Here is a 12,533-nt window from a genome sequence, read left to right as displayed (position 1 = left end):
AGCATTTGAAAGGGCTCATTAAATTCTGCGGTGACATGGCCAGAACTCTGCTCTGAGAGCAAGCCCGGGGCCCTGATGATGGTGGTGCTGTTGGCAGAGGGATGCACTTCTGCCTAATCCAAGGGAAGCCGTTCCAGAGCCCAGCTTCTCTGTGCCTTGGCCTGCTCTGAACCAGGGCGTCACAATCAGGAGGGCAATCCTGCAGCTCTCGTGGCAGACAGATGCCACCGGAAAGGACTGCCCCTCTCCCGACCCTCCTGCTGCTCTCCCCTGAGGGCAGCTCCAGTCCCTGAAGGAGGCAGGAGCCTCGAGCTGCTGGCACGAGTGCTCCAGCGGGAGTGCAGTTTACTCCCAGAGCCCTGCGGCCCCTGCAGGGCCCCAGAGCTGGATGGGCTCTCGTCTCTGAAGGTTTGTGTCCCAGTTCCTGGGTTGCTTTGCAGCTGGGGACACACCAGCCCTGCTTGGCCTTTGCCTTGCTCTGCCGGGGCCAGGGGTATTTGTGTCTCCAGCAGACTCAGGCTGGGCAAGAGGGAGATTTGCTCCTGCATCTCTGCTTTCCTGAGCACAGGGCACTCGAGAGAGACACAGCTCTCTGTTGGTCTGCTCCAAAGGAGCCCATACTTACAGAGAGCTCACTGCGGGCAGCTTGAAGAACGCAGCGTCAGCAATGACAGCCAGCGGGTTATGGCTGAGGATGCTGAGAAACAACAGAGCTCTGTGAGGGCTGATGGCAAGGACGGGAGCTGGGTGTGCCGGGCACGTGGGGATGGCCCGGCCGCTTTCAAGGAAGCCTTGCAGGAGATGAGCAGGGCAGGGGAAAGGGCCCTTCCAGCTGCACACTCCGGGCGCTCCCTGGCTGACACCCCCGGTCAGAATCAGGACTTTGCAGAGGGCAAATCTGCTCTTGCCCGCTGACCCTGCAGAGACCCTGCAGAGACTCGCTCTGCCCTGCCTTGAGCCCTGGTCCCACTTACAGCTCCTGGAGAAACTGCATCCCGTGCCAGGCCTGGAAAGTGCCGCTGCGGATCTGCGTGAGGCCATTCCCGGAGAGGTTTCTGGGGAAAGAGGAGGTCACACAACGGAATCGGGCCTGTCCCACAGGAAGAGGGGCTGAAGCGGGATCCCTTGGCAGGAAATGGTGCAAATGCAAGGTGGAAGAGGGGGGAAGCTGCTGCTTTCTCAGTGTTTGTAGCCTGCCCAGGAGGGGAAGGGAAGGGCCCAAGGGCTGACTCTATTTCTGTGCCAGCATGCAGCCGAGCCTGCAAGAACTGGCTGCTCTGATGGCTGCGTGTGGACGACCCTGCTGGGATCTGTGCCCCCGGCGTGGCCGTCCAGCCATCGGCACTGACCTCTGCAGCTCAGCTGGGCCCTGAGCAGGGCAGATTTAGGGACTGCTGGGAAAAGAACGGGAGCATTTTCCGACACAGGAAGGGTGCCCAATGCAAAGACTTCACTAAAACCCCAGGAGGAAACTTTATCACTCACAGAAGCTTCAGGAAAGGCAGTGGCTCGAAAGCACGTTCCTCAATGGACACGATCTCATTGCCAGACAAATCCCTGTTCCAGTCAGAACACCAAATGTCACTTCCATTTGCCCTGTTGCTTTTACTTGCCTCTGCAGCCTGCATCCCCGGAGGGACCAAGGCCACTTGCCCGGGGCTGGGCTGAGCAGCAGGGCCCCAGGGAGGGGCAGGCAGGAGCCCCCTGTCCTGGGCAGGGCACGGTGCTTACAGGTGCTTCAGCAGGAACAGCCCCTGCAGGGAATGGCTCTTCACTGCCCGCAGCTCATTGTCCCTGAGCACTCTGCAAGGGGACACGGGGACATTGTGACAGCGGCCGCTGGCCAGCAGCAAATGGGATTGTCATGGGAAAATCTCCTGCAGCAGCTTGACTGGAGCATCTCCTTGGGTCCCTGCAGGCATCGTCCCCACTCCTGGCCAGAGCAGGCGCTTGCTCCTGGCCGGCTGAAGCTGACCACAGCCTGGTCCCCGGGCAAACAGACACCGGGTCGGTGCCCTGGGCTGCAAGGGACGTGGCTCACGGCATTTCCTGCCATCCTGGGAAGCCCTGGCCATTCACACCCCTCCTTGCAGAGCAGCCCAGCTTTGAATTCCAGTGGAAACGCGTGGTGTGGGGGCTGCTGCTCCAACCCCTGAGCAAAGCATGGAAAATACCCAAAGTCCTGACATTTGACATGCTGCAGGGCACTTACAAGGTCTCAGCCCACGGGTAGTTCTTCCAGGCTCGTTTTCCAATCTCAGCAATGGAGTTGCCAGTGAAATCTCTGCAAAGAAAGGAAAGACACCGCTCCCCCTCGGGAAAACCCATTTCCCTGCCCATTCGGCTGCTGAGCTGGAAGCGGGCTTTGCCTGGAGAAGGCCCAGGGCACCCAGCCTGGCGTCACCCTCGTGCTGAGCGCGGGCCCCCAGCCCACCCTGTCTCCTGCCAGGGAGTCCCCCGGGTGTCCCCCGTGGGCTTTGCAGCAATAGGGAGCTGAGGAGGGGGAGCCGCAGGGGTCTGTGGGGCGGCCCCTACTCACAGCACGGCGAGGGCCCGGCGGCGGCTGGCCGGGGGCACGGTGGCCAGGCCGGCGTGGCGGCAGTCCAGCAGCCCACGCCCTGCGCAGCGGCAGGGCTGTGGGCAGAACTCCTTGGACACTCCTGGGGAGGGGGCCACTGCCAGCAGCAGGGCCAGCAGCAGCAGAGCGCGCACGAGACGCATCACCAGGTCCATGGCGAGGCAGGACTGGCTGCAGTCGCCTGGGACACAAACCTGAGGTGTTGGTGTGGCGGTTCTTGTGTCACAGTGGTGCTGCCCATGTCACTGTAGCAGTGCTCGTGTCACTGTGGCGGTGCTTGGCATCAGAGCTCTCAGCAAACCAGAGTTCAGGTGATGCTGTCACCAAATGACTCTGTCGCAGAGCCATAAGTCTGTAGAATCATGGAATGGATTGGCTTGGCAGGGGCCTTAAGGATGAGCCAGTGCCACCCCCTGCCATGGGCAGGGACACCTTCCACTATCCCAGGTTGCTCCAAGCCCCGTCCAACCTGGCCTGGGACAGTGCCGGGGATGGGGCAGCCACAGCTTCTCTGGGCATCCTGTGCCAGGGCCTCCCCGCCCTCACAGGGAAGAATTTCCCCCCAACAGCCGATCTAAGCCAGCTCTCCGTCACTGTGAAGCCATTCCCATTTGGTTTGGGCTTGTGTGGGCAGGTTTTGGTAGCAGGTGGGTGGCTGCAGGTGTTGTGTTGTTGAGATTTATTTTGGTTCTCATTATCCTGCTCTGCTTTTGTTGGTAATAAATGTAATTAGTATCTCCAAGTTCCGTCTGTTGTGTCGCTGACGGTGATCGGGGAGGGACCTCTCCCTCGCTTTCTGTCAACTCGTGAGCCTTTCGCTGTCTTTATCTGCCCTGTCCACTTGCGCAGGGCAGTGAGAGCGCCTTTGGTGGGCACTCGGCATCCAGGCAGGGCCAAAGCCCGCCATGGCGCTGGGAGAGCGAGGGGAGCTTCCCGAAAGCCGGGAAAAGCCCGGAACGTCCGCCGGGAGAGCCGGAGGGAGCCGCAGCGCCAGTGGCGGGAAGCGCCGGGAGCCTGAGGGGCGGCAGCTCCGCCTGAGCGCGGCGGCAACAGCAGCGGCGGCGGCCGGCCCGAGCCCGCTGGAAGCGCCGCTGCAGCCGAGGCCTGAGGCGAAGCGCTCCGGCAGCCGGGCTCTGGAGGCGGCAGCGCGCCGGGAGAGCGACGGGAGAGCGACGGCAGAGCTCCCGACGCGGCCGGAGCTCCGCGGCAGCGCCGGCACAGCCCGAGGGGCAGCGCGGAGCCCCTGACGAGCGGCAGCTCCGCCTGAGCGCGGCGGCCCCGGCAGCGACCCCCGTGCAAAAGGAGCCGCGGGCGGCTTTGGGAAGCCCGGCAGAGCCCCGCAAGCAGCGCGCAGAGAGGCGGCCCGGCCCCGGGCGGGCAGCGCGGCCGCTCCGGCGCAGAGGCAGCTCCGGCTGAGCGCGGCGGCCCCGGCAGCGGCCCCCCCGCCCTGAGGAGAAAGGCGCGGGCGAACAGCTCGGGCCGGGGCGGCTCCGGCAGCGCTTGGGGCAGGGCGGGCTCCAGTCGTGGGCACAGAGTCGCGGAGTCTCAGAGGCACCGGAAAGGAAAAGAGCTCCGGGTTCAGCGAGTCCATCCTGGGGCCGATCCCCGCCTTGGCAGCCAGACCAGAGCACTCAGTGCCCCGTCCAGCCGTTCCTCGGACAGCTCCAGGCATGGGGAGCCCACCACCTCCTTGGGCAGCCCCTTCCAAGGCCTCACCGCTCTTTCCATGAAGAAATTCCTCCTGATGTTTGTGTTTCCTGTCCCACCCACCTGGACGCTGTTTTAAGGCTGGTCTGAGCTAGATGAAACAAAGGTGCGTTTCACGATTTTGCATTAAGCCTCCCTGAGAAGATGATTCTGCTCGATGACAGCAGCCCTGCAGCAGGAGGCACAACAGTGCAACCATCAGCCTGGGAGCCGGGCGGGTGTGAGGGAGAGCAAAGGGAAGGAGGAGGAAAGCTCAGGGGTGTAGAGGGGACAATGCTGCTTGTGCAGCTCCAGGCCAGCACCACGGGGACACCAGTGCCGTGGCCTCTGCAGGAGGACACCGGCCATTCCCCTTCCCACCCACCACCCGGAGCTCTTGTGCTCGCAGGAGACATTTGTAACACAAAAGTGTTGATCCTGGAAAGCTGCAGGGGCCTGGGGATGTTTTAGAAGCGCTACTGCAAAGCCTCTTATTTTGATATCCAAAGAGATATCCAGGAAGGCCTCTTTGGCATGGGAAAACACTACAGGGAGTGCTGGAGCGGGGCACTGGCACTGGGCTGGCAGAAATAACACCAGTGTGAGGTATGGCCAGCTGGATGCTCTTCTCAGCCCAGTGGCAGAGCTGAAGGGGGAAGTGGAAAGTTAAGGAGTGTTGGGGGAGTAGGAGAGGGAGAGGGACTGGTGGAGTCACTCTCCAGCAGCCACTGGACAAATGTCCCAGATGGACAAGTCCCAAGAAGCAGAGGATCCCCAAGGCTGTTGCCAGCAGGCAGAAGGAGGGGACTGAAGAGACAGGGCGAATGGAGACAGGTCCCTGCTTGGGGCAACAGGAGAATCCCCTCCTGGTCCATCTCAGCTGCCCAGCTCCCTCTACACAACAGGGAGGAGGCTCTGGGCCTCTGGGAACGGGACAGTGACGATGTGGACGAAGGTCCATCCAGGTGGGAGCGGTTGCCCAGGGTGAGTCAGTCCAGCCACGCTGGTCGAGAGGCTCCCCTGGGACGCTGTCCTGAGGGGCAGAGGAGTCCAGGGAGGCTGGACATTGTGCAAGGAGAGATCCTTGAAGGCGCAGGCAGGAACAGGCCGTGCCCGTGTGCCCAAAGACGAGCTGGCGGGCAAGCAGAGCGGCTGATCAGGAAGCTTTGGCTGGGACTCAGGGCAAACACGGAATTTACAGCTTTGGAAGAAGGGCAGCACCGCAGGAGGACGGCGAGGATGTCGTTGGGAGATGCAGGGCGAAAGGCAGAAAGGCAAAGGCCCAGCTGGAACTGAATTTGGCCAATGCCATAGGGGAGAACAAGAAACGGCTTTTACAAATACATCAGCAACACCAGGAGGAACAAGAACAATCTTAATTTTTATTGAACGCAGGGGGAAACGTTGCCACAAGGCATGAGGAAAACCCTGAGGTACTGATGTCTTCTCTGGGTGTCCCGAGCTCGTGGCCACCCACAGCACCCTCTGGCCTTCCCTCAGCAGTGACAGAAGGAAAATAACAGTCAAGGAAAAAGCGTCCAAGGAAATAACAACAGCAAATGAAACAGCATCCAAGGAGAGCCTCAGCAGTTCCTGTAGTAGAACAAGAGGCGAAGAGTTGTTGGAATCCCATTAACTTCTTCAACCTCTTGAACCTCTTCCAGTCATGCAGGTTCTTCACATTATGTCTCTTCCTGGATTGCTTTTCTGTCAGCTTCAGCGGAATCCGGGATGAATTGAACCAATGCCAATTCAGGTTTTCTGAACAGTGAAAAGCACTTGAAAGTGGTGAGGAAAAGAAGGACTCTGAAAGGTGAGGATGAGCAGGCAGTCTGGGCAGATGGGTGACACTGGGAGGAGCTCCCTGCCCTTTTCTGCTCTACATCCTGTGCCTCCTTGCACTCCTTCTTCCCTTTCCATGGCAGTTTTACACCGCACCTGAAAAAACCAGAAAGGGAGAATGGGGATAAAAAGAGAAGGCAGCTGGTGATGGAGGCTGAGGGCAGCAGGGCTGCCTGTGCTCTGCCCTGTCTGGGAAGCAGCCGCTGGAGGAGTTGGGAAGTGGCGTTCCCAGCGCTGCAAACCAATGGAGTGTGCAAGGTAAATGGGGAAAAAAAAGGCTTTTTGGCACCACATCCCCAGAAGTCCCTGCTCCCGGGCCATCAGCAGTGAGGTCTGGCCAGGGAGGGCTGCAGCAGGTGCCAGCACCTCTCCCTGCTCGCGGGGTGTGTCAGCAGAGCCTAAGGAAGAGGGGGAGCCCCAGCAGGGATGGCAGTGGCTGGAGGAGCTGGGAATGAGGCCTGCATGCAAAGGGCACCTGGAGAGGATGGGAGTGAGTTCTTCACCAGCCGCTGTGGGGAGGGAGCAGGGAAAAACAGGGCAGAGCCATCAGCAGAGGAGACTGTTGTGGGAACAGAGAGGCGTTTGCTCGCGCTCACAGAAAGTTGGGACCGCACTGGAGCCCAAGACATCCATCCCAGCAGTGGCGTGGGAAGGGCTGGCAGCTCCCAGGCGTGCCCAGCGCTCTCGCTCGGGAGCCCCTTTCCCGGGGCTCCCCCAAACGCGACGGGTTTGAAACACAGCCGGGGGAGTCCTCGGCAGCGGCACCCGCGGGGCTGCGGGGTTCGGGGAGGAGTTGCTCTTCACAGGAAAGACTCTTGGCGGCACAGCAGTGGCACGGGCAGGGAGCAGTTACCTTCTCAGGCAGAGAGTCCTGGTGTGGCAGGGTTGGGAATCAGCTTCATGAGACAGGAAGCGCATCTGGGGATGGAGAATGGGAGATTTGTTAGCATCAGTTTTCCTGTAATATTCTGCCAAAGAGGAGAGGGCAAAAGCTCTCATTGCTGCGTGGCTGAAGGCAGGAGAGCAAGGCAAAGCTTTGGGGAGAGCTGGGACAGAAGGCAGGCCAAGCTTCCCCCGGGCAGGCTGAACCCCGCTGAGCTGGGTGCTGTGGATGCTGCCACAAGCTGCAGGCTTGGGAAAGCATCTCCTGTGGTACCCAGCACGTGCAGGGGCATCTGCAGCGGCACCCGGGGCTCGTCACCTGGGCACTGCAGCTACAAGACAGACAGCTGGAGTCAAACAAGATATTGGCTTACGTGGAAGACAGTCTTCAGCATCACAGCAATGATAATGAAGACAGAACACAAAACCACAAACATGATCATTTCCCCTGTCTGCTCTGCCTTCTGTTCAGAGAAAAGGAAAGTAGATGATGGGGGGAAAGACGATTGCTCCTTCCATTCTCTTGCCCAGAAGGACACACACAGCAGTGCCCAGCAGCTCTCCTACCTTCCCTGTGGCTTCCTTGCCCTCCCCCAGGGCCATGCGTCTGGACAGGTCTTGCAGGGGACACTGGCCCTTGCATTCAGAGGCTCCCTGGTTCTCTTGCCTCTCACTGAGCACCTTTAGAAGCAGCCCAGTCTTTGAGACCATCTTGGCACAGGCCAGCTGGAGCTGGGGCAGGCTGCAGTCCGTCCTCAGGGCTCGCTCCACATGGGCCATGAACGTCCGCAGGCCTTTGTCCGGCACCAGCAAGCGCAGGAAACGATCGACCGTGGTTTCCAAGCGCTCTCCTGGAACCAGCGCAAGGTCTGGGCCTTGGGGGCTCCCAGGTTTATTGAGGAACCTGGAGCCTTCTTCCGGTTGCTTCCAGTGTGTCTCTGTGGAGTCAGGGATGATCAGGAGGTGCCCGCCCAGAGAGGACTGCCCCTCTTCAGCCGTGGCCTCTGCCCTGCTGCTCGCAGCGGGGCGGCTCTGAACCAACGGGTCAGAGAGAAAATCCAGGTTCCTGTTTAGACGCTGGTCGACTTTGGGCTCTCCCACTGCTTTCATAGGGCCCATGACCTGGTAGAAAAGCTGATTATGTCCAACCCAGTACTGGCTGTCCTGCTGCTGATTGTGAGTCATAATGAAGTTCTGCCTTGGAGCTGGATCTTGCTGCTCATCTCTGTGGTGTCCAGCGATAGAGGCATCGTCACTGGGGTTTAACCCACCAGCTCCATCCCAGGGGTTTAATGCTTGCCAGTTCAAACGGGAGTCCTGCTGCTTGTGATGCCAGCTTGAGGGTGTCTTTTCCTCCACATCCTTCAGCCTGGCAGGCTGGGGCTGCTGTGGGACAATGCTTTTAACAGTCTTGATGCTTTCAGCCTTGTCCACCTTCTTCTCGAGCTTGGCTCTCAGGTCATCAACGCTTGTTTTGCCTTCATGCCCTGAGAGGTGCTGAGGGGGATGTGAATTTGTTCTGGAATTGGCCAGGCTGCTGACATCACCCTCAGTGCTCAGGGTCAGGGCAACCGCAAATGTTACGGTTCCATGATCTCCCAGGGAAGGCTCCTTGGGCTTGAGGCTCAACACTGGGCTGGTGTTCAGCTCTCTGGGCAGTTGCGTGTCCATTATTTCTCCCCGTGTCTGAAGCAGACGAGCTGTGTGAGCTGGAGAACACCAAGAGAGCAGATCAGAGCTCGGCACAAAGCCCGGCTCAGAGGTTACCCCAAGCAGCAGGAGCTCGTCTCAAGGCCAGGGAGCAGAGTGGGGGATGTGTCGTGGACAGGATTCCCTTCCAGCCATGCCATTATCCCCTCAGGGCAGAGCAGAGAGCTGGTTCTTTGCTGGTGTCTCTCCCGGGGCTCTGTTTGGGTGGGAGGGAAACATGCTGGGGGAATGGGTTTGGTGTCAGAGAGTTTCCCACAGCTCCAGAGGAGCCAGGCTTGGGTCGCTCTGCAGGAGCCAGTGAAGAGCCAGAGAGCCCAGAGGAAAGATCAGCGCTGCAGCGGAGGCACAGACTGGCACGGGAGAGAAGCCCAGGGATTGCTTTGCTCCAGGGCCGTTCCCAACAGCAGCCGCTCAAGCTGTTACACCATGAAAAACTTCCTGAAGGGCACCGGAGCTCTGGGACTGTGCCGTGGGAAACGTGGGGCTGAGGCAGTGAGAGAAAGGAGCTTCCTGGGGAGCCTGGAAACCTGGCTGTGTCTGTTTGCAGAAGTCCAGCTTGGCCCTGCTGTGGAGAGGAGGTTCCCTCCCCTGTGCCCAGCTAGAGCAGGACAGTGCTTTGCTCCCCCTGCACAGGCCAAGGAGGGAATAACGGTGCTCGGTGTTCACCCTGCAGAGCACATCGGGGTCCCTGCCCTCTCTCCTGCACGTGGCAGTGGGGTGGCCCAGTGAGCTGTTCCTTCTCCAGACAGTATTTGACACACAAGATATGAGTAATGCCCAGGAACTTTTCAACCCAAGGTGTTTTGTGCAAGTCCTGGACTCCAAGGGGAGGCCAGGAGCCCCAGCACAGGGCAGTGCTGCAGCACCTCCCCGGGCTCAAGAGAGGTGGCAGATGTGAGCTCCCCCCAAGCCCCTCCGGACACCAACCGCACTGCGGGGCGCTGGTGCTGCACAGCTTCTCGCAGAGGAACTGGATGGTCCTGCACGGGCTCTCGGCGAGGGGACGCTCCTGGCACAGGCAGCAGGCCACATCCTTGGGCACTTGGCTAAAGACAAGAGGGGATTATTGGAGGAACAGCCGGCCACCCAATCCATGTCTGCGAGCCCAGCTCAGGGAACAGACGGATACCACGCGTGGGGGCTGTGCTTCACGGTGTGCCACAGCTCTGGCAAAGTCCCCTCACTCCCAATCCTAAACATCAAAAGGGGGTTTCACCCTGGAAAATGCAACTGCTCCCTAAATACCACTTGACACACAAGTGCACTCGCCTGGAGTTGAAAGTCCCCTTTGAAAAGCCTGCAGCAAGTCACCCAGAAGATGAAATTGTGCCTCTGAGCTGGTGAGTTTGGCAGGTTCCCAGAAGGAAACAGCAACCCTTGAGCTTACTGGGCTTGTTCTGGTTTTGTGGCCCACGGATTTGTTTTGCAAGCAGAGCCCTTGTCCCAGCACTCAGGGCGTGCTGGTGGCTGGGGCTCAGTCCCACACACTCACAGGCTTTCCAAGCTCACTGTGCTCTGCAGGAACAGCAGCAGCGTCTGCGGAGTCACTTGGGTGGCACTCAGGTCTCTGCAAGCATTTGAAAGGGCTCATTAAATTCTGCGGTGACATGGCCAGAACTCTGCTCTGAGAGCAAGCCCGGGGCCCTGATGATGGTGGTGCTGTTGGCAGAGGGATGCACTTCTGCCTAATGCAAGGGAAGCCGTTCCAGAGCCCAGCTTCTCTGTGCCTTGGCCTGCTCTGAACCAGGGCGTCACAATCAGGAGGGCAATCCTGCAGCTCTCGTGGCAGACAGATGCCACCGGAAAGGACTGCCCCTCTCCCGACCCTCCTGCTGCTCTCCCCTGAGGGCAGCTCCAGTCCCTGAAGAAGGCAGGAGCCTCGAGCTGCTGGCACGAGTGCTCCAGCGGGAGTGCAGTTTACTCCCAGAGCCCTGCGGCCCCTGCAGGGCCCCAGAGCTGGATGGGCTCTCGTCTCTGAAGGTTTGTGTCCCAGTTCCTGGGTTGCTTTGCAGCTGGGGACACACCAGCCCTGCTTGGCCTTTGCCTTGCTCTGCCGGGGCCAGGGGTATTTGTGTCTCCAGCAGACTCAGGCTGGGCAAGAGGGAGATTTGCTCCTGCATCTCTGCTTTCCTGAGCACAGGGCACTCGAGAGAGACACAGCTCTCTGTTGGTCTGCTCCAAAGGAGCCCATACTTACAGAGAGCTCACTGCGGGCAGCTTGAAGAACGCAGCGTCAGCAATGACAGCCAGCGGGTTATGGCTGAGGATGCTGAGAAACAACAGAGCTCTGTGAGGGCTGATGGCAAGGACGGGAGCTGGGTGTGCCGGGCACGTGGGGATGGCCCGGCCGCTTTCAAGGAAGCCTTGCAGGAGATGAGCAGGGCAGGGGAAAGGGCCCTTCCAGCTGCACACTCCGGGCGCTCCCTGGCTGACACCCCCGGTCAGAATCAGGACTTTGCAGAGGGCAAATCTGCTCTTGCCCGCTGACCCTGCAGAGACCCTGCAGAGACTCGCTCTGCCCTGCCTTGAGCCCTGGTCCCACTTACAGCTCCTGGAGAAACTGCATCCCGTGCCAGGCCTGGAAAGTGCCGCTGCGGATCTGCGTGAGGCCATTCCCGGAGAGGTTTCTGGGGAAAGAGGAGGTCACACAACGGAATCGGGCCTGTCCCACAGGAAGAGGGGCTGAAGCGGGATCCCTTGGCAGGAAAGGTGCAAATGCAAGGTGGAAGAGGGGGGAAGCTGCTGCTTTCTCAGTGTTTGTAGCCTGCCCAGGAGGGGAAGGGAAGGGCCCAAGGGCTGACTCTATTTCTGTGCCAGCATGCAGCCGAGCCTGCAAGAACTGGCTGCTCTGATGGCTGCGTGTGGACGACCCTGCTGGGATCTGTGCCCCCGGCGTGGCCGTCCAGCCATCGGCATTGACCTCTGCAGCTCAGCTGGGCCCTGAGCAGGGCAGATTTAGGGACTGCTGGGAAAAGAACGGGAGCATTTTCCGACACAGGAAGGGTGCCCAATGCAAAGACTTCACTAAAACCCCAGGAGGAAACTTTATCACTCACAGAAGCTTCAGGAAAGGCAGTGGCTCGAAAGCACGTTCCTCAATGGACACAATCTCATTGCCAGACAAATCCCTGTTCCAGTCAGAACACCAAATGTCACTTCCATTTGCCCTGTTGCTTTTACTTGCCTCTGCAGCCTGCATCCCCGGAGGGACCAAGGCCACTTGCCCGGGGCTGGGCTGAGCAGCAGGGCCCCAGGGAGGGGCAGGCAGGAGCCCCCTGTCCTGGGCAGGGCACGGTGCTTACAGGTGCTTCAGCAGGAACAACCCCTGCAGGGAATGGCTCTTCACTGCCCGCAGCTCATTGTCCCTGAGCACTCTGCAAGGGGACACGGGGACATTGTGACAGCGGCCGCTGGCCAGCAGCAAATGGGATTGTCATGGGAAAATCTCCTGCAGCAGCTTGACTGGAGCATCTCTTTGGGTCCCTGCAGGCATCGTCCCCACTCCTGGCCGGAGCAGGCGCTTGCTCCTGGCCGGCTGAAGCTGACCACAGCCTGGTCCCCGGGCAAACAGACACCGGGTCGGTGCCCTGGGCTGCAAGGGACGTGGCTCACGGCATCTCCTGCCATCCTGGGAAGCCCTGGCCATTCACACCCCTCCTTGCAGAGCAGCCCAGCTTTGAATTCCAGTGGAAACGCGTGGTGTGGGGGCTGCTGCTCCAACCCCTGAGCAAAGCATGGAAAATACCCAAAGTCCTGACATTTGACATGCTGCAGGGCACTTACAAGGTCTCAGCCCACGGGTAGTTCTTCCAGGCTCGTTTTCCAATCTCAGCAA

At 60.0% G+C, this 12,533-nt stretch overlaps 1 protein-coding gene across 1 annotated transcript; it reads right to left on the bottom strand.

Moving 5' to 3' along the window:
- Positions 1 to 10,577: 10,577 nt before the first annotated feature.
- LOC116455821 (leucine-rich repeat-containing protein 37A3-like) lies at positions 10,578 to 11,897 on the bottom strand. The gene is made up of 3 exons (XM_032134105.1): positions 11,755 to 11,897; positions 11,245 to 11,325; positions 10,578 to 10,967 (listed from the first exon to the last, which is right to left on the bottom strand). The coding sequence occupies exons 1-3, from the start codon at positions 11,895 to 11,897 to the stop codon at positions 10,892 to 10,894; spliced, it is 300 nt and encodes a 99-aa protein (XP_031989996.1). The 3' UTR covers positions 10,578 to 10,891.
- Between the last annotated feature and the right edge of the window lie 636 nt (positions 11,898 to 12,533).

Source organism: Corvus moneduloides, chromosome 26 (assembly GCF_009650955.1).
Source record: "Corvus moneduloides isolate bCorMon1 chromosome 26, bCorMon1.pri, whole genome shotgun sequence".
NCBI classification, from domain to species: Eukaryota; Metazoa; Chordata; class Aves; order Passeriformes; family Corvidae; genus Corvus; species Corvus moneduloides.
The sequence above is the reverse complement of the archived record's forward strand: the minus strand, read 5'-3'. Positions and strand labels throughout refer to the sequence as shown.

Coding starts and splice junctions, on each gene's coding strand:
- LOC116455821 (XM_032134105.1), bottom strand. CDS start 11,897: ATGCAGGCTGCAGAGGCAAGTAAAAGCAACAGGGCAAATGGAAGTGAC. Junction 11,326..11,754: donor CTGCCTTTCCTGAAGCTTCT/GTGAGTGATAAA, acceptor CTCTTTCCCCAG/AAACCTCTCCGGGAATGGCC. Junction 10,968..11,244: donor ATGCAGTTTCTCCAGGAGCT/GTAAGTGGGACC, acceptor GTTGTTTCTCAG/CATCCTCAGCCATAACCCGC.